The 26122-nt window shown below is 41.8% G+C and overlaps 1 protein-coding gene across 17 annotated transcripts in view; it reads right to left on the minus strand.

Moving 5' to 3' along the window:
• The window catches only part of cacna1g (calcium channel, voltage-dependent, T type, alpha 1G subunit), a 256906-nt gene that overhangs the window by 110651 nt on the left and 120133 nt on the right, over positions 1 to 26122 (minus strand). For all 17 annotated transcript variants that reach the window (XM_047609737.1, XM_047609734.1, XM_047609733.1 and 14 more), the window contains exons 5-6: positions 20049 to 20146; positions 2048 to 2207 (exon numbers count right to left, since the gene is read on the minus strand). In XM_047609737.1, the coding sequence (XP_047465693.1) occupies positions 2048 to 2207; positions 20049 to 20146 (258 nt within the window). The remainder of the gene's footprint in view (positions 1 to 2047; positions 2208 to 20048; positions 20147 to 26122) is intronic.

A 26122-nucleotide genomic window follows, 5' to 3' on the forward strand; every position in this document is an offset into this window, starting at 1 on the left:
GTCTCACATCGCATATTTTGCGGGACCAGTTTCCACCTCAGGACCATTACACACTCTCTTATTTTTACATTCTGAAAAGCAGTAGCTCACTTCGGGGTGATCTACAAGAGCACTTATCCATCTGATGAGCTCAGTGTGTTGCGCGTTTGATTCATTGCACCCCAACATGATGCCAGGATGTGCTCTCACATATTTTTAGTCTCTCTAATAAAGGGTTACTGTCAAACCAATTAACAGTTAACAGCTGGTGCTACAAAGAAAAAAAAATGTGTAGCAGTGATGTGAGTCAGTTGTTAAAGCAGATATGTTTATGGTTGGGACATTTACAGAGTCAGGTCGGATACTGCTTCTAATGTAGAGATAAAGACCATCCAGACAAAAGAAGAATGTCTAAAAATTGACAAAAAAATATGCCATCTCACCAAAGCCATTATGCATGAACTTAAATTACAGCTGTGAGGCATCATAAATCCTATAGAGAATAATGAAGCCAGGGTGACACATGGAACATGAATAAGTCATGGGTGCCCATGTTCCATATACCATGGGCCGCAGAGGGTCTTTCTCATTATTCGGGAGCCTGTCTTGCCCCCATTCATCACGGTGATGAGATTCTATAATCGCTAATCTCGATGACTCCTGTGCACGACCTAGTTCATTGTGCAGGGTCAAGGTTCACTCTTGTGATATACCCTGACCTCCTGCAGACCTTTGCAAGGGTTGTTTATCACAACTGCATTAAGAGAATGGTAAATAAATAAATCCAGTCACCTCGCGCGCCTCTGGAGTTAATAGGAATTAGATCGATACGCTGTGTGAAATTGACGTTACATGTTTTAATCAGACCTCTCCGCTCACACAGTATGGGATCAATCAACTGGTCACCATGTGGAACTCACACGTGGTCTTAGGCCCAATTTGTCAAGTCACAATTCTGTCACATTAAAGTTACTGTTAGCCTGGAAGCCAGACCAACTTCCCGCCACAAGCCCGGGCAAAGATCTGCTGGACCAATCAAATCGTTTGGGCGGACTTCATAATTGGTTTTGGTGATTTTATGACGTAGTCATATACTGAGCAATGTGGAGTTGAATTTATTTACAACACAATGCCTCTAAGCATTAGTTGTAGGACAATCCAATTGCGTGTAAAGTTATTTTTCTCCCTGTATCATTGGAAACAGGCCCCATAATGAAATCTGTTGCCAGACAAGTTATCTGGTAAGAACTAATTGTGGCAAAACAGGTGGTTTACCATAGTAAACAATAAATTTTGCCTTTGCTTTATTTCTCCTACATACGTTAAGCAAAACAATACTAGTAAATTCATTGTTATAAGGAGTAGATAGAAACAAAAGCCCAACCTATAACATCATGCAAATCTTAAAAGAGAGATGTAAATCACTGCAAAACTATAGCATTATTTGCATCAAGTGTGGCGTTTCAATGCAAGAGTAAAAAGAAATGTTATGTACAATAATGTTCTTATGGCAGTGATCTTGAATTCTCTTTAGTTGCAACTATGTGAATAAGCACTAATTGCAGTGTCACCTCCATAATAAAAGCATAGAGTGTTGTCGCCTTGGTGGTCCAGCCGTAGTCAAGTTTTCTTGCAACGTCAGCAGGGAAAAGAACAGTGCATCGCTTTGCTAATGGCTGAGCTAAGCATCAGGTATTTTTGCGTGTTGTGTTACATTTACCCTCCCTAAGGAGAAAATGCTGCCACTGCTGGGTGAGGACAACACTAACTGTGCACAGCTTCTGATTTTGCACCACAGACACCTAACGTGTGATGCTGCAAATGTAAGAATTTTGTAACATTTTATCACGCTATCATTGCATAAGTAAACACTGTGTTACCTCTTAACAGACATTTATTTAAATTAACATCTTTTAAAACTCAAAGCATCAGATTGAATGTAGCCTACAGGGAAAATATAGGTGTAAAGTACAGCACTTATGTGTTTTCACAAATTCCAATCACGCTAGAAATGTAGTGGCCGGTCAGTATTTGAACCCATAATGATCTAAACACATGGAAAACTCACAAGGAGAAGTTGTCTTCGACGAAGCAGCGGTTTCTGAGAAGGCCGGCCCACAGCTGGACACCCACAATGCCGAAAATGAAGAAGACGAAGAAGCAGAGCAGCAGCACGTTGCCCAGCATGGGCAGGGTGTCCAGCAGCAGGGTCACCAGGATACGCATACCTTGGAGAAGAGACAGGTCCACATTAGCACCAGTCTAAGCACCTCTAAACTTGCAACTCTTGGCCTATTGTAACACCCTTATAGGGACAAGTGCACAATTTAGTTTTTTATTAGTTTGATCTAATCGTACACTTGCCAGCAGACATAACAAAACTTTTTTCTGCAGTTTAATGAAAGTTAAATACTAAATAATATGATAAACACTGGAAATAACAGCCTACTGCACATCACAGTCGAACGAATATACAGTACAGTAGGCTCTCTCTGTCTCTTTATATTTCTTAAACATGACTTAATGAAGGCTTGTCAAAACATGGTCATTCACTGGAACAGATGAAGAGCAGTGCTGTGGGTTACTTGTAAACAACAAGAGCCCCGGCTCTCAGTAAACAGAAGTGATTTTGTATAAATATGTGGAAATTAATATGTGAAGTTTCTGACAGCATGCAACTATCTTTCCAGTGGCATTTACTTCCCAACCTGTTGTCACTGTTGATTATGACGCTGTTTTTTTTTTTTTTTCCATTTATATTAACTTGCCTTCATTTTTATATCACTTTTTTGAGTCACATAAAATTAATATAAGGGTCTTACTTGTTGTTGTTCCACTCAGAAGTATTGATTTTATTCATATTCCTTCTGGGGTAAACCGATAACAAAGTCGAATGGAAAGCTCATAGAAATGGGATTACATCCAGTAACTATGAATCTGAAAGTTTTTTTACATTAATTGTGCAAAATAAATCAATTAAAAATAACAGCATGACCCAAAGGTGATCTAATGAACATTTTACAATAGAAAAAGTACTTCACAACACTTGTAAATAGACTTTAAAATGAGCTATTAGCCATATAGCTATCAATGCTAACAAACACAAAAAAGCACTGTTACTGTCATCACGTATGTGATGTCATCGAGTTTATGCTGGTGGGAAGCAGTATTTGTCAACGACAGAGGACTTAAGTCCGTATTTATGTATTTAGTTTTACACCTTTACAAATAATTACAACCTCACATTGTGACAATCATGATTACCAACTACGAAACTTTTGTCTGTTGGAGCAATTTCATTTTGTTTGTTTTTGCTCACTGAGAGCTACCATATATACAACCATCAATATCCACAATGGAAATAAAAAGATTCATAAAGACTGCTGCGCCTACCAATTTATATTGGGCGGAATAAAATGGATATGATTTCACATTTACTGTCTCTGTATGCTACAACCCAATAGAATGACAGCAGCATAGCAAAAGCCATCAGTGACACCCCTCTTGGCATTGGCATATGCAACTAGAACAAGACTGTCATACCATCATCCACTTTTTCATCTTTGTGCTGCAGCATAAAGTGCTTATGACGGGGCCACCGAAAGGAAAAGCTGCTCCTATAGTAACTAGAAGCCTGTCATTGTACCATGTCAGTGTGCTTAGCAACATCCTTCGCAGCATGAATAAAAGTTAAAAATATATTTGGAGACGACACAAGAGTCCTGAGTCAAACGGAAGCATGGATATTTGTTAGCAGTCTATGAATGTCAGCAGGACTCCTGCAGTTTGCTCTGAATTAAAGCCTCAGTAAAAGACCTTTCGTTTCATCCTGTACATCTTTGAGTCTGTCTGCTCTGGACAATGTTCTCTCAAGTTTTTGACAACACACACACTTCCTACCGCCTACACTCTCCCTCTGCTAATTCTGGCTGTGTCCCTCTGCTGTTGCAGCGCAGATTTTGATCTTATTTTCACAGAAATTTCCTTCTCCGTCTCTGTCTATGTACATACATACATATCTACCTATGTACTAGGGGTTGTTCTGACTAGTCGACTGTACTGCTGTGTCATGTAGCTTTAAGCAGGAAGTCAACAATCACATGACAACAACAACACGGACACCTCCAAGGAGACAGGTGCAAAATATGTAAGTCAGTCCTGAAATACTGCAATGCACCCTCATCTGAAAAGGCATCCGCTAACAAACACTAGTGGAGAAACGATCCAAATCTTCTCAACGGCAGTAAGTTAACGACTTCACCAGAAGCCCTGCAGTAACAGAGAGAAGGAGGCTCCACAACAACAATTTGTTGGTGCATTTCATTGTCTAAAGTTGTTAGCACTTCGGCTGCAGTACACAAAGAAGGCTACTGAGTTGAGATATCTATCCTATCTTACAACACGGTGTGAAGAACTATTGAACACTACTGGCGGTGCTGATTGACATGGGCTAGACATATCTGCAGTGAACAACATTGATAAGCTCGTGCTTATGTTCAGTTCTCTTCATATTGTTGCTGTGGTTGTAGAGTGTGTTTTTTGTCCTTGATGTCAGTTAATGCAACACGCAAGAGCTGTGGGAGTGAGAATTTGCCAAGCCAGGGCTGCATACTAGAAGTGTCAGGCTGACGGTGCTTATGGCGTGGATGTGGGCTATGGTCGTCAACAGCCCATGTTCAAGCTTCAGTTACCTTGCAGAAAAGGCTCTAGTTTCCTTTGTGTGAGACACTACAATATCCATGTTAAGAACATAGATTTAATTTTGTATAGCTTTATTTTCTACTTTGTTTTTATGTGCGACATCATTGCATAGTCCATGTTGACCTGACTTTTACCACATATTAGTCGATTTTATAAAATTGGAAGTCAGTCAACCTCCACTACCTACCTCAATCTATCAATCAACCTACCTCTCTACCTATTCACCTACATATGTACCTTTATATTTATCTATCTCACCAAGGCAATTTTCTAGTGATGCTCTTATGCCTGTATCTTTTCTTCTCTGTTCCTTTCTCCCCCTTTACCTCCACATTTCTCACCCTCTTTCTCTTACTTATCCCAGTGAACCAGGTGTCAATAATGAGGATCATTTTCCTGATCAGGGCTTTTCTGGGTAATAGGAGAAGCTAGGTCAGTCCCTGTAAAAGCATCAGCGCTGCTCGTCTGCTGGACTGACAGCCACTGAGGAAACAGAATAGACGAAGGGAGGGACACTGAGTCAACAGTAAGAGCAACACTAAGGGAGAGGATAAGAAATTGAGAGACAGGGTATCTGAGATTTGGTATAGGTTTGTGGTTAGCTGCCTTTGAAAGAAGCTGAAAATACTCAGTCATTTTTGTCTTTGGAAAATAACTCTAAATTGGAGTTTGATTAATCCCTGCTAGTGAAATCTGTGGGCTTGATGACTCTAACAGACGCAGGTTCAGGGGCCCAAAAACCGTGGCCTCTGTTTGATGTAACTTTTTAATGGAAAATCAAAGAGCATAGTCGAAAGGTAGAATGTCTGCTCTAAGCTGGTCTGTTCATTACTGATGAAGTAAGTAAAGTAATTCACTTTAAATGCTTCACAGCAAACATCTCAGCTCTTGGGAAATCCACCCTGCATCACAAATTTCACTTGACACCTTTCTGTATTATTTTATATTGTGTGCCATAGCGCTTGCTACAGAGCTACTAACATAGCTGTACTGTACAATACAAAATACACCTGACATTCGACAGCCAGCCTCATTATTTCATCATTAAAGCAGCCACTTGTTTTTGCCCCTCACTTCTGACGGTCACAAACCCATTGTAGTCGATTTCAGCATGGGCACCCTGACTGATCTGCAGCTATGCACCCTCTACAAAACAAACTGTGGCGCACTGTGTTCTGGCACCTTTCTAACACGAACAATGATTAACCTTTTTATCAGTTTGAGCTACCCGTCCGTCAAATGAGAGAAAAAAGTCCAGCCTCCGTCCATGACCCTGTTAATAGTTCAATGCTTTTTATCTGATTGGATCATTATTGATAGATACTGACCACTGCTGACCAGGAACTCCTCAAAAGAGCTGCAGTTTAGGAGATGCATCACAATCTCTGCCAAGGTCGCTCAAAACAAACTCAAACTTTCTTCCCATTTTCCCTGAGTTAGAGTTTGTCTTGTTGCCTAATACAGTGCAAGTCCTAAAATGACACAGTATCCATAGAAGTTCATGAAGAATATATCAAAAAAAAAAAAAAAAACAGAAACAAAGACAACTGGACTTGTAGAGTTTATTGACAATATTTCTCAACTATTCATAACAGCTTCATCTGTTCTAAAAGACTGGTGGGGGGCTGGGGTCTTTATCCCCAGGCAGTCCAGCTGCCTTTGTTTCAGCTTGTTTTGTTTGGATACACTCTGACCTGGATGAACCTTCACAGACTGTTCAAAGTAGGAGCCATTTCCATAATCAGATATTTGCTCTCTTGACAACACGGTGTTTTAGAATAAAAACAACCTGCCATTATCTCAAACTGTTTATTCTGCAGGGTAGCAGGAGACAATCCATTCTAACTCTTACGCATTTAGATGACTCATCACCAATTAACCTAACATGCAAGTCTTTGGACTCTGTGATGAACTCAAAGCACAAGAAGAAAGGTAAGGAACTTTCCCAAAAGGTTCAAACCAAGAACGCTCTTGCTCTAAGCCAACAGTGCTGACCGCTACACCACCATATCGCCTTAACAACGGAACCTGATACATGAAAACATTAAAACCTCCACTGAAAAGCCATTTTGGGGGAGGGAAAAAAAGTCTGGTATGATTTGAAAAGCAGATTAAATGAAGCACAAAGTTCATGGCCCTGGTCTCTTCAGGCATGTCAGTCCCAAGGCGCTGTCGCATTTATTTAAGTCCTTGAAACAATGAGAGAAACAAAGAGAAACATCCAAAATGTGCGGTAACTTTAGGCATGTCATCTCAGGGCTTTATAAGTAATCAGCAAAATTCTGGTAATCAACCCAAAAAGCAAAAGGAGGCCAGCACAGGGAGCCCAGGATGTGATAATTTTTTACTTATTTATTTTTTATTTTATTTTAAATCCAATGTGGCGGATGAGCCGCAGGAGAGATGCAAAAAATAAAAAAAATAACACTGCTCATCATGTGTTTGAGTCTATCCTCGTGTGTTTTTTGTTTGTTTGAAAGCATGGCAAACACACTCCAAGGATATAGAGTACAGCAAAATTTTATTCACTGAGATTGTTGGACTTTAAATAAAATTCACGATTATTCCATTCCAACAACATTCACGTATTCTGTGCCATCTAGGAGTGTCGCATCAAACTGCATGTGGAACTTTTCATAACGTTAGCTAGATTTCCAGTTGTTTTTTCCATGTGGATACACACTGAGACAAAGACGCTTTCTTTTTTTTTTCTTTCTGCGTTGGCAGACGGGAGCTAAAACAAGGAGGAGTTTGCACATTTGTTCAGATCTGGAGAACAAATGAGGCAAAGACGGTCAGGAGAGGCAGGGAGGAGATGAAGGCAGGAGCGGAGCAAAGGTACTACTGAAGGACGGGAGAATGAGTGACAGCGATGAGCGTCTCTGGGATACCGTGCATGTTTGGATTGCGTCTCTCGCACCCGGCGCACTCTCAGAGGAGAAGATCCGAGAGATGTGAAACTCAGCTGGATGGGGCACAGTGACAGCAACACAAACTCTTGAATGACAACCAAGGCGTTTAAAAAACACTGTTTTCAAGTTCTTTCAATTTGTCTAATAGCTGCCACTTTGAGCACTGGATGCAAAAACCAGAAAAGCACCGTATACGATCACAGTACAAGATGAGAGGCGTGAGGAAAATATCCCTTCAAAGCAACCATCATCACGCTATGAAAAAGTTATTAAAAGCTGCGCTGCTGGTCTGTTTACAAGAGAAACATCCTGTCATGAGTCAGAAAAATAGCAATCCAGTGCAGAGTTATGTAAAATTAAAGCATGAGTCACTGCCTGAGGAAATCTGTTACCGCTTGCACTTTGTAGGACACGCATTTAACATAACTGCCCTGAACTCACAAACGGAGAGAGATCTGAGCCGCTGTCACAGAGGTGTAGAGGCTTATGCACTCGGTCCTGACAGACCCGACTCGCTGCCAACAACAGCAAATCTACCTGTTTCTCTCCATCAGGCACTCATACAGAGCACACGTTAAGCAGGGGCACCTTTGTGTAATTGCCCTCACGGTGGAATATGCTGAGCTGTCAGGATCCGCTTAGCTGGGCCTCAGTTAGTGACAGCAGCTGGGATTATTGTCCACACACTGACTGGCTTCATACTTGGGATGTGTGATACCGTTTTTCCTGTCGATCGGATACCAACTCACATCACGATGCAGATGTCGATATTTTTAGACGTCTACTTGTGTATATGAAAATGATGACTTTTACAATGAACATTTATGACAAATATCAGACTTCTCTTTAATCACAACAATTACAGACAATCTGAGCAAATCACATTAAAAATAAATAAATAAATAAATAAATTAAAATAAGACCAGTCGCTCTGAATCAGAATTTGAAGTATGGCAACTAAGGCCTCATTCAACATTCTCTGTCATTTCCCATTTATATGTTTGTGTTAAGAAACAACAGCATGACAAGGTCTTTGTGTATATGCCTGTGATGGGCACTGTGATGTATTTTCCCTATATTCCTGGATGTTGTCTTCCTCTCTGAATTTAAGGGCTTCCATCATAGAGGTCTGTCTCAGGTGTGAGGACATCTCTCTGCACTCCCTCTGTCTCGTGCTTTTTACTTTTTTAATATTGAATTCTTTTTTAGAATTGATTACTGTGTCATAAAAGTATTAATATTTCTTGTGAAAGCTGATTTGGTATCAATATTTTGATATGATTCAGCAATTGACACGAATGAAGAGAAAGTCCTCCGATGGCCGATTAAAATAAGGATCTCCTTTATCAGGCTTCATTATACACTTGATCCTATTACACTACACAGATTCATACTGTATATGCTTGTGGTGTTGAGGCTTTCCACAAATAGGATATATAAATGCAAAACAGATCCAAACACTAAAGTCATTAAAACATGCTGTATCATATCGTATCGTATCGTATCGTGTCGTTTTGTGTCGTAACACATGGTATTGTACCGTATCATATTATATAGTACTATGCTTTGTTATATTGTGTTGTATTATATTGTGTCATGTCGTATAGTACTGTATGATATCGTACTATATCAAATTGCACTATAATTTACTATATTGTCATATTGTATGGTACTGTACCACAGTGTATTAACGGTCATAACTCCGCAGAGTACAAATATACCAACATGATCTCGAATGTGTTCACATGGACACCCGGTGTCCTATGACTACCTTCCTTTGGTATTCCAGTATTTCATCATCTTAACTAGCTGCAGGTGCCATTACTCAAGCAAAGCTGTGGCGTGCAGGCTTCTTCAGAGAAACAATGGCAGCCAACATTTTTGGAACTGGGTGGTGGTGTTTGAGTGACAGTAGAGTTGACTCGCATTTGGATTAGTGCATTTTTCCCCATTATTCAGAAAGAAAAAAAAAAAAAGATCAGGGAATACCCAAGAGCCATGTCGGAACTTCTCTTTCAGCGACGCCGGTAAACATGAATTTCTTGAAAAGAACCTATTCATCTCGTAGATAAGAGAATCAATCCTCTGAGCCTCTCCCGGTCTGAATAGCATGCTCATTCCAAGTGATCGACATTTCATATTCAATAACAATCATCTCCTCCTCCGCCTGTGCGCCCTCTCCAACCTCGCCGTGGGCGGCCACTCCATTCCAACATGGCTGGCAGGCAGGTTGCTGTGTGTGGATGGGGAGCCATCTGTTAGCAAGCAGATTAGGTCTGCTTCCTCTGCTCTCCTGTCCAGGTTCAGCTCTGGCCCAGCCGGCTTTGTAATCTGTGTACGGTGAACTAATGGGCTTTTGAAGTCGAGGGCCAGTGTACACCTGCGTCTCTTCTTATTTGCTCTAAGTGGATGGTAACTAGCTTCATGTCAGGGACTCCAGACAGAGATGAGTAGACGTTCCCGAAATGGAAATGAGCTTCTGCGTCAGTGAGCCATGTGACCCGAAGACAGGGGACAGCCAAAAAACTGAAAAAACGGATGGAGAGAACTGAATAGAACTAGACTTTCATTCTCAGATTTTGTGTTGACTAATATGCTCTACGTTACAGGAGGTGGGTACTGGTCTAATTAGAAGGGGAACACTCTTGTACACAGTTTTGTATTTAGGCTTATTTCTCTGCACTGAAACAGACCAATTAGTCTGATCTCTCAAATCAACAAATCTATTTCTAAACTTGACACACAATTCAAAACCTATGTAAACTGTTTCTGTTTTTACTTGGAAAACACTATTTCACATTAAAACATTGCAACTAATGCGAATCTTAAACTTGTGTAAATCAGTTTCAGTACAGCTTTACAATTGAAGTGCGTGGAAATAACCCCTTTACTATTGTATTTTTATTGCATTTTATGTGTGGCAAGGCTGTGTGCGCACCTAAACACCGTTCATGGGAAGTTGGCAATAGTGACCAACGGTGCACAACTCCCTTAACAATGCAGGAATTAAGGGTTTACTTTCTACTTGCGCTACATAGCTATTTTTTTATTTTCATTGCCATAGTGCTTTTGTTTAAAGGACTTTGCTTACCATATATTGTATATGAATGTTTAAATGCTGTTTTGTCCACGTGTAAAGATATTTAGATAGTGCTCTACATGTACAAAGACATTTGAGTATCTTAGACTGTTAGAAAACTGGTTTTAGTTCCCAAATTATGTCATTCCCTTAGCAAAATCATTTTAATTTTACCTGGGTGTTTGAACGCAACACCACAAATTAAACTGAAATCTCTTTGACTGATCTGGGTTTGAGTTTGACTCGGGCCTCTTTGGGTGGAGTTTGCATGTTCTCCCTGCGTGGGTTTTCTCCAGGTACTCCAGTTTCCCCCCACCATCCAAAGACATGCTTGTTAGGGTGATTGGTGATCCTAAATTAGGTGGGAGAGTGAATGGTTGTTTGTCTCTGTGTTTTATCCTTGCAATAGAATGGTGACCCTAGTGAGGATAAGCGGTATGGAAGATGAGATCTCACCTGGGTTGAGTACATTGATGTCTAACTTCCTTCATCTTGTCTCGAAATACCCCAACTCATCAAAGACCTGAGTTTCATGTCTTATGGCAGCTGAGAACCTTGAAAATGAATTTGGGTTGAAAACCTCTTCCTTCTTTCAGCAACAAATTATCAGTTGTGTGCATTATTGTCACATTGGATTCACATGCCTTTTGTTTTCAACATCACAGCGAGGATTACTCTGTGACATTTTTGACTTTCATCTTCTGTCAGACAGCTTCCTCTTTTGAACTCTTCCTAACCTAATCTGTGTGTTATTTCTTCAGCTCCCCTTGCTAAACAAGGAGGCCTTGGATCAAACCTGTCCCCCGACACCCCCGGTCTTTCTTGTCTTTACGTCGCAATAAAAACAGCAGAAGTCGAGGGGTGACTTAGGACTTGCTATAAAATCCCGTGCCTCCTCCTAACAGCTTAGAAAAGAAAAGGAGCTAGGACGTACTTGTGAGCTCTTTAATTACAGTACTGCAGCTCAACAAACAATGTGCCGTAGGAGGAGGAGGGCATGAGCTCACAGGGAGCTGTGAGTTTGATGGTGTTTTCGTGTTGCTGTTGCCTTTAGGGCTTATCTGTGTGGAAATACAAGACTGTGTATATGAACCAGGCACCGCTCAAACACCAAACCTAACAAAGCGCGACGGGCAGGATGGAACATTGCGTATTACTGATGTATGGGCAGAAATGACAGTGCGCACATGGAAGCGTGAGTGTTTGTTTCTTGTGATAATCACCTACTGACTGCCGCCTCTGGCTTATCAGTCAAAGCTGAACATGGCTCACTCAAAGCATCAAAAGTTTCAACAAAACTAAACAAGCCTTAGAGGGATGTTAATGTTTTATTACGTTTATATTACGATTATGTCTTGCCGGCCTGCAGCATCACACATTCCCTGCTCTCAACTATTCAACTCTGTTAATTAGTTACCCATGAATTAGTGTCTCATTTAAGGACACAGTCCACTAAATGAAGCTCTTCTTGGAGTCCAATAAGATAGATCTCTTCCTTTGTAACTTGCCTTCATAAAGGTGAACACTATTTCATCCTGGTCCTCGCACTGTCAAACTACTCACACCTCACAGTTTGCACATGGCCTGTGCTCCTTGAACCAGTCAGTGGATACCTTTTGTTAAATATCAGTGCACTTGCAGGGAGATTCAACTGAGTGTCCATTAGCTACGGACTGGTTTTACTTCACCTAGACTCTAAGTACTTTAAGCATGTGTTCATCTTCAAATGAACACATGCTTGCTGGAGTGTCATTGCCAAAGACATTCTCCTTTAATTGCCTTTGTAAATACTGTTGTACCCTTGCATCATGCTGAACACAAGTAGGAGACACACAGCAGGAAAAACTTTATCTGTGAGTTGTCAGGTTGACTTTGGGTATGTAAAGCTTCAGAGTAATGTATTTACCAAATACCAAATAGTTGCTATTTGACGCAGTCACCCTGGATCTGAAAGGAGTAGGTCTTCCGTGAGTACATGTCGTGGTTGGTCCTCCGTAAATTCAGGGGAAAAAACTTCAACCAAAGCAGAAGAATGGACAGATATATCTTAATATGTCTCCAACAACTTTGCATTTCTATAATTCCTGAACTGCACTTTTTGCAAAGCAGCTATGAATGTGTTGACTCCAGCACTACACCGATAACACCACCAGAAGGTATTTTCTTTTTTTTTTATGCAGAAAGTTGAGAGATGTTCTTTCTCAGTATGCACTATAATAATCCCATAACACAACTAGACCTTGCTGGTTAGGTTTTTCAGTCTCCACCTTTGCATTTCTGTATCTCTAATACTCCACTCTATGCAAACCAACTATAAATTCCCCAACTGGCCTTTGTTTGCAAAACCAAAGGAGGACCTCTTTTCTGTTTCTTTTTGATAACCAGGGCAGATATGTAACCCAATTCTACTCAGTAAGCTCATAACTACAAGTTCTATTGGCTGGTAAGGCCACCCAGTATAAAGCAGACACTTTGGCAGGTGAGCGACCATCACCCTGGACTCGTTTTCTGTTCCAGAAACACTGCTTAATGGATGGTGAAATAAATGCGGAACTCAATCCTGAGGATAAAAAAGGACGCTTTACTTCTCCCTGTATAACGATGGTACTTTAACTCCTATAAACACACAGAAGAAAATTACATTTCAGCATTCCAAATTCAGTCTTGTAGCTTCCAGCAACTTGAGGACCGGAACTTAAACCCATTAAAGAAGATCTCTAGTTTTATTTGAATTTTGCGGCAGCCAGATAAAGGTTATAAAACTAACATTTGCTGACAATATAGTTTAAATGTTATGGTATGGAGTATGGAGATATTTATTACTAAGCAGGGGCGCTGTTTGCTTTAAAAATTAAGAATACTCGGGCAGTGTGTCCAATAAAGTATTATATCCTTCCAGACGGAGGTGGGTCCTCTTCTGTCACACAGGACAACATACTGTATTCTGGACACATGAGTGGCCAGCAGTTGCTCCTTTTGAACGTTACGTCCCACAGAGAGGTATGCCAAAAGTTGTCATGTTTGCCTTGATGTAGTCAATGACAGGTCCCTCAGTGCCAGTACTGTACGTGAGGGTAATGGCCAATCAGATGGCAGACAGTAGGTGGTGATGTGGTGCTGACACTGTCTAGGATTATTTTTTATTCGTTTCTTTTTTTGTTGTTGTTGTTTTTTGCCACTGCCACTGGCTGAAGCCTGTGAAATGTATCTGTCACTTCCACTGGCAGTGCCGCCATGTTAGCACATCAATCACTGCCAGAGCCCAGAATGTGGACGCCAGCCCAGGAACAATGTGTGGTGCCAGGGTATACTGTGTTTGAGGATGAACCCCCATCCTTCTGTTTTAATACAGGTTTGAGCTAAGACAGCGATGCTGTGAGGAAGGGGCCGCAGACAGCAAGGAGGAGGGATTTGAATACTAACGGTTTATACATCTGCTGGTCCATGTTCAGATGTCTCAGTTTTTTTTTTTGCCGATGGATAAATAACAACAAGAAATTCAAATGAGAGCCTAGAGATGGAAAGTTTAGGCTACATCCTGTCAGACTTTGTAAAATTTGCTGACCTGTGAACACACACTGTCCTAAGCCGTTTAATCTACAGTATCCATCAGCTGAGGCGTGCGGCTGGCTCTCATCTGCAACTTTAGCTACACATCAGCCTCGGCTCCTTTTTCCATCTGGACTGTGAATATTTCTGATTTGGAAACCTACATTTAAATCTGATACTCAAATACAGGGTTAGGGTTACGATGACCCAGCAGAGATTACACACATTGTTTCCTCTTATAGGATTTACGATATTTATAATGACAGCATCCTATTTGCTACGGTAACGCCGAGATCTCTGCTGGACGGTGTGTCTATCCACACTGATGATTGATGACAGACTGTTTGTGTGCTTTCTGGTAGCCTTCGGAATAAAATATATTTTCCATTAGCTACACCACAAAACGCAGATACTTATTGCGTGACAGTAATCGCTGCTAACGTGCCAGCTGGCTCTCTGTCAGCCTGTGAAGTGATAGTCTGTTCTACACCTGAGCACTGAATCCTGGCTAATAACTTTGGGCCATCAATATTTACTGACACTGGACTCACACTAAATAAACTAAGTGTTCATGTTGTAAATATATTTCCTTACTAGTCTATATAACAAGGGAGGGCTGTCATTCAAAATGTGGAGTGGATTCAACTCTTCACCGATAGCACTCAAATGTATTTGAACATTTTTTTATTGATGTTTTATTGCAACAGTTCTCCAGTCCTCAGGTTTGCAGACGATTAACAACTGTTCATAATATATATACCGTATCTAAAAAAGGGTAACTGGTCACATTTACACGACTCAGTTCTAAGGGACTGGTGGGAAGTTGAAGGTTTCCTGTTAACAACCAGAAACTGGTGCAAACGATGTCCATGAATGTTAAGTTAAGACTGTACTGTAAACCCAAAGAGTTTCCTTTTTAAACCTCGCACTTCCCACCAGGCCCTCAGAACTGAAGACACTACTTGGATGAGTGGAGAAACATCTTCTCAAAATCTACAAGACCAGTTGTCTTTTTTAAATGCTTTTTGGTGTACCGTGACCTGGACGACTGAGGACCTTCAAAGACAACTATTCATGCGGATCGAGAGTACACCACTTTGGTTAGAGATACTCAGTGAAGTGAGTAGTTAAGGCAATTAAAGCTACAGCGGCAAATGGCATTGATTACAGTGCACCAGCATCAACAATTTCATGTCCATGAATAGGTCTGGATGTCATAAAATCGTCAAACCGAACCAGACTTGAATTTTTAAGTAATTCGCTGCAGCTTCTTGTACTGAAATCTCACTGAGGGCTTGCGAGACTGGTCTCATAAGGCCGCATAATGAAATTTATCCACATTTGAGGGAGATACAAAACATGACAGAAGCTATAACCCTGAGAGCACCATCAGGATGGAAATATATGGAAATACCACAAATCAGTGGAACCTATGACCACATTAGTTTTAGTTTTAAGTAAAAAATGAAATATCTCTAAGTGAAATGATAATGATGAATGGGGCCTTTCTGTGTATCCTATCCGGGTACTCTGGGGATCCTCATTAGGTTAATTGGACATTATAAATTGACAGTAGTGTGAATGTGAGTGTGAATAGTTGTCTCTTCTCTGTTAGCCATGTGCTAGACCAGCGACCTGTCCAGGGTGTGGCCTGCCTCTGGCCAAATGACAGCTGGGATCGGCTCCCGTCCCCCCAACCCTCCAGAGGACAAGCGGTTACAAAGAATGAATGAATAAATGAATTAACTGATATTGAATTATATTCAATTAGGAATCTGTATCTAATCGATTCAGGAAATCGGTAGCAATACCGAGCCCTACAAGTGAACCTGCACATGATCACAAACTGATCATTACTGACTAAATGCTACAAGTCACGCTGTGATCATGGAGTATGAATAAAAAAGCTGATAATATTTACCTAAACTGTGTCCTACTGTATCTCTATGTGAACAAGCCTTTCTTCTGTATGATTTCTGCTACCCTGTGGGTTCTTTGTTGAATTCCTGTACTCTATCTCTTTTGTAATGTGGCAGCTTTGGGACAATTAGCAAGGTCAAATTCCTTCGACTACTGGGAGAACTTTAAAAGGGCAAACTGCAACTTTGCTCTTTTTCTGCATTGTTTCTTAACAACCCAGATTAATGAAAGCAGACAAAGCAACGTGCAGTGTCATAAATCCAGTAGGAAATTAATGCATAGCACCTAAGAAGTGTTGCACCTATGTATACAAATTCATTTAAGAGGGACTGAAATAGCTCGGGCCTCACAACAAACATCCCCTTGTAGAGTCGTGATGAATGCTTCGTCACAGGACCTGATTAGGCTGCTACGGGCTGAAGGTTGGAAGGGGGCAGATGACAGATATGAGCCACGGCAAAGGCAAAGGGACATCCCTCCTCCTCCACCGCAACCACCACCACCACCACCACCCACATACCCTATGACATTTTCCCCACAGGGCTAGAACAAGACCAAATCGTCCACACATTAATTCCGCTATTAGTCCTGTGATTAGGAACAGGGATGGCTGGATGCCTAATGAGCAAATCAGTGCGCATAGCGATGAGCTTTCTTAATGTGCGTATGCGGTCTAATGATCAGCGGCGGACCCCTACGGATTTGATTGGCACGAGGGTGAGATTGCACAAGAGACTTGGGAGTGTCATCGGTACAGGGACGGTAGAGACGGAAGGGGGTTGATGTCCTATTCATACACGGGGTGAACACCTGCACGAGTATACAAACACGCACAATCCTGAGGGATGCTAACAACACGATTAGGATCTGTATCTCAATGAAAGAATGTGGCAATATCAAGATAAGAATGAGTGCACTGAGTTGGGCTGTTGGTTTGGGTATTTAAATGTCAACATGACCACCGGAAAGTCAATCTGAGCTGATTAAGCTGTAACAGAGGCCGATGGAGGGAAAGGGGGAGCACAGGTTGGCGGGATTATGTGTGCAAGAGAGGAAAAGAGGAAGGTGGCGGCCGCCGGAAAACGACGGGGGTGCGTGAGTTTGCGTTCGGTCCGGGTGTGCGAGTGTGGCTATGAACCGCAGTCCTTCAATAAAAGTTGGTGAGTCAGAAAATTGCACGTAAATCTGCCAAAGAGTCCAAAGCCGACTGGCTGGGGAAAGCCAAAACACACAGACACAGTCGAGACGGCATATTAAGCGCAGATCGGCTGACCTACATTCCACCGCTGCGGAGGAATTCAATCCACCTACAGGTTCGCCAATCTTAGCAAGTGCCATTGCAGAGGAGAGGAAGTCTAGTGAAAGATAGGGTAAAATTATGCAGCTAATATCTTCTGCTGCTAAGCCCGATTAGTCATGAGACACAAGATATTACTATTGTCACAAGGTATTAAGTATCAGTTTTTAGATTAGCTTCATGAAACTAAAATCTGTAGGTCCTGTGCGTAAAGTAAGGAATAAAAGTTGGCCTCCTCCAAGTTCACCGCCTAAATTAGTGACATTTGAATGCAACCTCTCTAGAAGTGTATGATGCTGATGATGATGAAGTGAACTAAGGGGAGTTGAAGAGGGGAAAAAAACGAGCTGCCACGTCTTTGAGTTGTCTTCTCAAAATGATAACTGTGTATATAGAGAAAGGGAATGTAGATATTAGCCTATTCCAAGCTTCGACACAGTGCGTACTTTAATGACAAATTAAAGTCATTAAAGTGCACGCTGTACTCTCTCTGCCTCGCAAACTGATCTTACAAGCTAAATGTGGCATGAATGTTTCGCCGGTAAACAAACCGGAGTCCTTTGGCGCTAATGAGGAACTAAAGTTGTCACACCTCACAAATTTTTAGACTTTGTGACCAGAGAGTCTGCTGGGGCCAAATATTTCCACACTAGGGTTGGAAAGAACAAATGGAATAATGTGACGCTATTGGGAGTTATTCAAATGTCTCTCATCCACAGTTAAGGCTAGACTAGCAGCATTTAGTTTGCTATTTCAGTACTATTAGGAATTATCATTGTTTTTCTCAGCTATCACTTTCTTGCTTTCTTTCTCCTTGTCCTCTTTGGAGGGCGTCACTTCTTCAACTTTTTTAGCTGAAGATCCATTTTTGAATAATAACTATTTAAGGACATTTAACATATTTAAGGAAATACTACCTGTTGTGACGCAGAGTAAAATGAGTCGAACGAGTTGAAAGGGTCTTAATGGTTAAACCAGATAGCTTATAATACTTATTTACAATAAAGTAAATGTCTGTGACTATTCTTAGTCACCCAGGTGATATGACCAGGTGTGCATCACAGAGCATCCATTTAGAACTTTGATTAGTGGTGAAACGTCCTCAAGAACACTCAACAGGTTACGGAAGGTGGAGAACTTTTGAAATGCCAAATACTAATAAACTAGGCTGTCTACAGTCATGGTAGATGTAGAGATATGGACTATACCACATCAAACCATCTGACTTGGCTAGAAGAGAGCTCCAGAAAGACTACTTCTTATTCTCTTGTTCTCATTATTCTAGGGTTAAGCAAATTAGTACTTTCAGAGAAGGAAACAGCCTCTCTCTCTCTGCAAATCAAAATATGTTCTTGAAACGCGTGTCTTTTTGCTGGGCAACTGACAATAGGGTAAGCTTAACACCCCAGACCTGGGTTGAGTATGTGTGGCACACCAATCTGCTCCTGTTGCTCAATCCGAAAAGATTTTAAATGCCTCTAGTTTGTTTTCAGCATTGCTTTGTCGTCATTCGAAACAAACAGTGCGCTTGGAGGTCTGTTCTATTGTAAACATCCGGTGCCTGAGGATGTGCAAGCGTCTTGTTACTCAAACAGGGAGATTATTTTCATTTTTATGCTCCCTATATTTACCACTGAATTCTCTCCCTAGGCAGCTGCTGATTGGTTCATACTACAGAGACGTTAACGTTATGATTATACAAACAGAGCATGGTATATGGTATGAAGCTTTCTCAGTTAGTTTTGAGAGCTGGTTTGTATTTTGTTTTAGATTATGCATTATATATTTCAGATTGTGTTTCTATACATTTTAATTCATGTATTTTTAACACTTTATTGTGTACATAGATCTTGTTATTTTACCTTTAATTCTTGCTTAACCTTCTTACCACCTGCCAGTCTGGTCGAATGATAGGCTTGAAATTACATAACAATATCACTTCCCCATCTCCTGGTTAGTGTACACTGAACAGGCATAACATTATGACCACCTTTGGGTCCAATGGGCTGTACCGTTCTTCATGTTTTTTTAAGTTGTTCCTAAACCAACTGTGTGTGCCTGTGTCAGGCTGCATCCTGCTGGGGAGTGTCATTGCTTTGGGGTGGGTGTGTCTGGTCTGGTGTAGGTGGGTGGTACACATCTAAGAAAAATCCACACAAAAGCCAGGTCCGGAAGTATCCCGGCAGAACATTATTATTGTCACAAGAAGGTCAATATTATTTCCTGGCAGTGGTCTTAATGTTGTGGCTGATTGGTGTATATATTGGTTGGCCTTATGCCACGTGACTAAGTAAATTTTGCAGGTGCCTCATTGGTGCTGATGAGGGTCACAAACCGAAACGCGTTGCTGGAGTCTCTCACAATACAAGACTATCTGTGTTATCACTCCAAACTTGCACTGCCACCTTTTTTTATTTTTTTATTTTTTTAAATGACTCAACCATGGCCTGAAGCTGATGCCAGCCTAAAAGTTGTACACAGTGTCAGTGTTAGTTTTAGGCCAGAAGAGGTGTATTTGTCTTGAGAGGAAGCCAAACTTGGGTGTGATCTTAGAGGACAGAGCGCCCCGGGGGTCAAGGATCTGGACGGATAGCAGAGGTTTGTAACTCACTTGGCACTCGGTTGATGGCTCTCAGGGGTCTCAGCACGCGCACCGTCCTCACCGCTGAAAAACTGACGTTCTGCAGGTTAAGGGAGTACTCCAGCATCCTGAAACACACGGAGGGAAAGAAAGAAGATATGCGTAAACACGGAAATAACAAGCCCGATGCCTTCGTTGCTTCTACGGCTCACAAAGCGAGAACCTGCTTCACCATCTGGGAATAAAAACACAGTAAATGTAAAGGCAATATTATGTAGCCAATTATACACTGCATGTATTACAGGCTCTCCCACTCTCAGTGTGCAAGCGGTAATTAATCTTCTAATTTTACTCTCTTGCCTTTGGAGATGACTGCAGTGCACGGCTGTTCTGGCAAACAGCGTGCTTTCATTCCGAGGCTCGCTGGACTGCCACTGAAAGGCCAGGAAGTTCGAAAAACACCGCGCAAAAAAACACTGCACTGCGTCTGTTTGTGCTTGCCGCGGCATACACGCGATGTTTGTGTGACTGTCGGCCTGACAAACACGCCACATACGTTCACATGCTACCCTCCTCACGCAATCAGCCTTGGAGGGAGCCAGCGAATCCCCTCTGAGACGTCAAGCGCGGGTGAACCGCTCATCACCGGGAAGGCGGACGCGGCGTTTCCGCGCTGCACAAAAGAGCGCCGGCAGATGAGTCCGCCTTTTAACCTTGAGACGTCGCACACTCCGAAGAGGCCCTCCAGCGGCTCTTCAGAGGCCCTCTCAGGCTGGAAGGACAGCACTTAGATGAGAGAGCAAGAATGTGGAGGAAGAAAGAAAGGGGGGAAAAAAAACAACAAAAAAAAAACACAAGGCCTGAAAAAACGTTTTTCTTGTTTCTTGATCAGTGTTTACCGTCGTCCCTTCTCACACTCACTCTCTCCGCGTATATGTGTGCGAGCAGATGCTGAGCACATGTGCTGCTTGGAGGAGCGTGCAGATGAAGGAATTCCCTCCTCTCGCTGACTCCAAGTCTGTCTGTCTGACAAATTCACAACACATGTCGGACAGCGCATGCGAGATGTGAGGGCGCGTGTGTGCGCGAGCGTCGCCTTTAGAGCGAGAATCCCCCCCTAACGAACCTATTCCCTTAAACAGGTGTCCGAGTTCAAGCGCTTCTGGCGTGTTGCGCCACAGAAAACTAAACCGAGGACACGCACAAATGCAGGCGCAGAACCAGCGCTGACAAATGGCTTGCAGGCCCGACAGAGAAGGTCAATGGGTAAACAGTTAACGATGATAGCACTGTCTTACTGTTCTCGGAAACGAGTACATCACAGCAACTCTAATAGTCTACAATGACTTCCACAGACATGCAGGTCAAAAGGAGTCAATCGGCACTTTTTTGAAAAAGCAAAAAAAAAGGAAGAAAGGGCATCATAGGACAAAGAAATACCCTATTAAAAACTATCATGTCAATGGTAAATCACATTAATATTCAGCCTGTAATCGGCTGCATAATGGGGCTCTGGAGGAGCTTTGTTAAGTACAGGAAACGTACTCTTGAACGATCTCCGTTTGTTATCGACACAGGAAGCACTGAAGCAAAATGTGCTACTGAGCTGCATTACGGGAAGTGTGGGATCCGTATTTTAAGGAGCTCCACTGCAATGACTTTAGTCTGTTTCTTATTGATCTCAGAACTTTTCGCAGCACTGAGCGCCTCCAGAGCGCCTCCAGAGCGCCTCCAGAGCGCCTTGAGTTCAGTTTGTGTACAGTCACTGTACAACAGATACAGATGAGTACTCCAGTTACAGTACAAGGATGCAGTGGTTGTCCTGTGCATAAGAGCCTAAGCTCAACCAATAGGTCAAGCAACGGATGAAGGATGAATTAAAACATGTCAATAACTGATGAATACTGTGGGTTATTTATGCAGTAGAAAAAATCATACTACTATCTGGTTCCAGCTTCTCATTTGTAGAGACGTCTCATTCTGCTGTACATAATGTTAACCTGAACAGTATTTTGAGTTAGAAATTTGGAAATGTGAACAAATCAAAGAAAAGCAGTCTCAACTTTTATGAGTGCTCCAATGACCCTGTAAAGATTCAACCAGTTGTAGGAGTTTGTTTCACCCATACTTCCTGTTCTTAGTGCTACATACAAGAAGGTTCTCAGTCATACAGGTCTGAGTATAACCAAAAATACAGGCTGCGACGAGGGAAACTGGACTAGAGCTGCTTGAAGATGTTTCCTGAATTTCTTGTAGACCCAAATGAACACTGCTGTAGTATTCACTGAAGGAAAACAGGAACAAAAAATATGTGTCTAGCTATAGGTAAGTATCTGGCCGTTAACAAACCCCAGGCTGATGGTCAACACCCAGAGATGTTCCTATTTGAAGCCCAACTCTCCACTAGTCTTTTAGAACTGAACTTGGATAAGAGGTGAAAGGGCATCTTCAAAAAACTCTACAAGTCCAAATGCCCTTGTCGCAGCTTGTTCATTGGATGTTCCCATTGCTGCGTAACACTGGCCCCTTTTTATTTTAACCATGGCATTAAGTAAAATCATACAGCCTCGCAGAGGGTGGCAGCTATTGTGGGATTATGAAAAAAAAGGTATATAACGACATTTGACATGGTGCTTCAATAAAAAAACAATGTAGCTTTGCCACTCGCAATGTGGACATAGCATTAGTGTGCCAAAGACAGAACAATGAGCCTCTCCCCAAAAATGGCAACAAGCAGGGGTGAGAACAAAGCAGAATTTTGTTTTCTTCCTTTTTTCCCCCACATAGGTAAGGTACGTAACCTCTTCTATGATGTTGACAGGAAAGCAGTTTTAGGCTCCACCAGACACACCATAGAGGCCGTTTCGGATCATACGAAAAGACCAGAGGCAGAATAAAGTTGTCCATCATGGGGGCTACTGCATTTACCACAAACAAGCAGCTGCTGTTTTAAAGGCAAAGAGTGGTCATACAATACAATAGGAGGGCACACATCTTCTTTTACTTGCCGTGTCTAAAATATGTGGATCTGGTTAGTTAGGTCACAATAACAAAATGATCCAAACAGAAACGGACTTCTTTGAACAGAAGGTCAGACTGAATAATGAAGTGAAAGCAAAATACCAATACACTTTGATTAAGAGGGTTTGTCATGATTGCAGTGTTGACTAGTACAGTCTCTACGGAAAATTGATGGCAACATTATGATGGTAAATCTTGTGTTTGAGTGCCACAGACAAGCTTTAAAACCTCCAGGGAAATATAATACAAATATTAGGGTAATGTTTCGTCAGACAGAGTTGCATAAACAAACTTAAAGCGGATGATGAACGATGTCTGCTGAAAAATCGCCTATGCAAAAACACTTGCCGCTCCTGATGAGAGCCAGGTGACGTTCGGTGCACTCAGCAGCGAAAACTGACCCATCTCCTCTCATCTGGAATGAAGACGCAGCTGAGGAGAAATGGAGTGTATCAAACAAACGATGGAAACAGCAGGAAGTTGTGCGCTGTTTTCGTCAGAGTCCGCGCCAGCGGCGATGATGCTGATACAGGGAAGGGCAACGGGCGGAGGACGCAGAAAATGAGAAGCAGAAAGGAGAGGAGAGGAGGACGGGGGACGGGGGAGGCCCCAACCTTGGAGGGAGCTTGCGTGAGGAGAATTCCCAAACTAAAGCAGATTTATTCAAAAGGGAGGGAGCCGAGGATGAATAACGGTTTCACGTCTCCTCATACGCGCTCGGATATGATACTTGTGTGCATCGTTGTATGGCGAGACCCTCACAAGGGCACACTCACAGGAGAATGTAATGAGATTTATGTAAGTCAGGGCTGGGGGAAAACATCCACAGATACGCACACACACACTTATCTGAGCATGTATACATCTCACTTCTGAGTTTGTCTTTTCTTATCGCAGAGGCAGACTGTGCGTGTTTGCGACAAAGGGGCCAGGCACATGAAAAATGGTATACACACAACATTCCAGCTAAACCTCCACCAAAACAAAGGCGGCAGTGGTTTAAAAATTGGTTGTACGCACACTTGACATATTGCCACCCAGAAAGACCTATAATAGGAAGAGCACGCAAGGCAGCTCGGGAATGTTGGACAGTGTTGAATTGTTATCCAATCTTGTCCTCACCTAACCTTTATCAGTCTACCTTCCCACCTGAGTCTATCTTTTAGAAATCTGTCTTAATCTTCCGTGGCCACCTATCCCATATTTCTCCCGGGAAGAGTAGTTTACTGACAGATGGAATTGCTAAATGAGGTCTTAATCAACAGCGAGAAAGACATAAAAGGAACCTTACCACTCTCTATTGTCCTATCATTTCTATAACTTGAGATTCATCTGGGTATTTTTATGCAAATCGATACAGATGGACTGAGAAAACCTGAAAGGAATTGACAAATTTTGATGAACTTGGTTTCCAGGCTCGATTTGAGGCTGGGGAGTTTGTTTGTTTTATCAGTGAAGAAATTCAATCATACATACTGTCGAAAACCGGCTACACTTGCCGAATAACCGATGAGGTTGTGTTGGGGCTTTTGCGCTGCACAGCACATTGAAGAATGGGTTTGGGTTTTAAATGTTTTATGTAAAACAGACACTATTTGCGCCAACTGCCATACCCATTTATCACTACATGCACTGCTCATAGATGGTTATGTCCATTTATTTGTCATAGTTCCAAGGTGAGTTTAGCCTCATAGCATGATAGCTGTATATTGGACAGCAATTTGTTTGATAACCCACTCTTAATGCTAAAGCAATCTCATGTTGTATGACAGTTGTTTCATTGCACTGTGAGGTCTAAAAATACTGTAGGTGTTCAATACGGCAATACATACTGTCCAAGTATTACATTTAATTAACATATTGATTAAGGAATATAAGAATTGACTAAATTAACCCTATAAATTTAGCGTGAAAACAAGAAACACTTACTAGATAAAGATTTTCCTCAGAGGATGGTGACCACAACAGAGCTAAAAGTACAATAAATAGTACTTGTGTGCCAGACAACAACACCTAACACAAACAATTTCTAAATGGGTTGTTTGCTAGTAACTAGCTTGTCCATCTTAGCTGCATTTAGTAGCTAAAAAATGTTCCCGCAAGTTGTTGGAGAACACAACTGAGCTAAATGGAGAATGAATGCTCACACGTAACACAAACATTTTACTCATTGGAATGTTTGGCAGCAACTAGCTAGTGAATACAAGAAGCATGTAGCAGCTAAAAATTTTTTCTCGGAAGTTGGAGGAGAGCAGCAGCACCACTCCAAAAGAATGCTAACACCGAACACAAATGTTTTACCGATTGGATGGTTTCATAGCAACTAGACGGGCAATAACAGGAACACTCAGCAGCTCAACGTTTTCCTCGAGAATGGGATGAGACCACAAGAAAGCTAAAAATGGATAATGGTTACGTTTCTCCAGTGTGACAACCAGACACACATACAATTCTCTCACTTTGTGGATTGTTTTCAACTTTGTGTGTCATGCAATTGACAGTGCAATTTAGCAGCTCAAGATTGTTTCACTTGAAGCTGATGAAGAAAAAAAATGATCTAAAAGTTGATCGTTTACATTTGGTAGCGTGAAATGCAAGTAACATTCCTCCAAAAGAATGCTAACACCTACACATATCTTGACTTGGTAGAAACTAGCTGGTGAATACAACAAGCATTTGGCAGATCTTTATAAACTTTCTCTAGAGTTGGTGGCGACCATGGCTTAGATAAACATAGAGTAAATACTGCGTATGTTTGCCTGTGTGAGAGCCAGTAACCCTACTCTAAAGGCATTCTAATACCGAACACAAATATTTGACTTGGCGGATTGTTTGGTAACAATGAGCTGGAAAATGCGAGGAGTCCTTAGTAGTTCAAGATTTTCCTCAGGAGTTGGTGGAGACCACAACAAAGCTGAAGTTATACTTGCCAGTGTGAAAATCTGTAGCACAACTCCAAAGGAATGCTAACACCTAATGGAAACCTCGTACTTGGTGGATTCTTTGGTAACAACTAGCTGATGCATACAAGGAGCACTTTGCAGCTGGAGACCACAACAGAGCTAAAAATAGAGTAAACAGTG

Source organism: Mugil cephalus, chromosome 16 (assembly GCF_022458985.1).
Source record: "Mugil cephalus isolate CIBA_MC_2020 chromosome 16, CIBA_Mcephalus_1.1, whole genome shotgun sequence".
Lineage (NCBI taxonomy): Eukaryota > Metazoa > Chordata > Actinopteri > Mugiliformes > Mugilidae > Mugil > Mugil cephalus.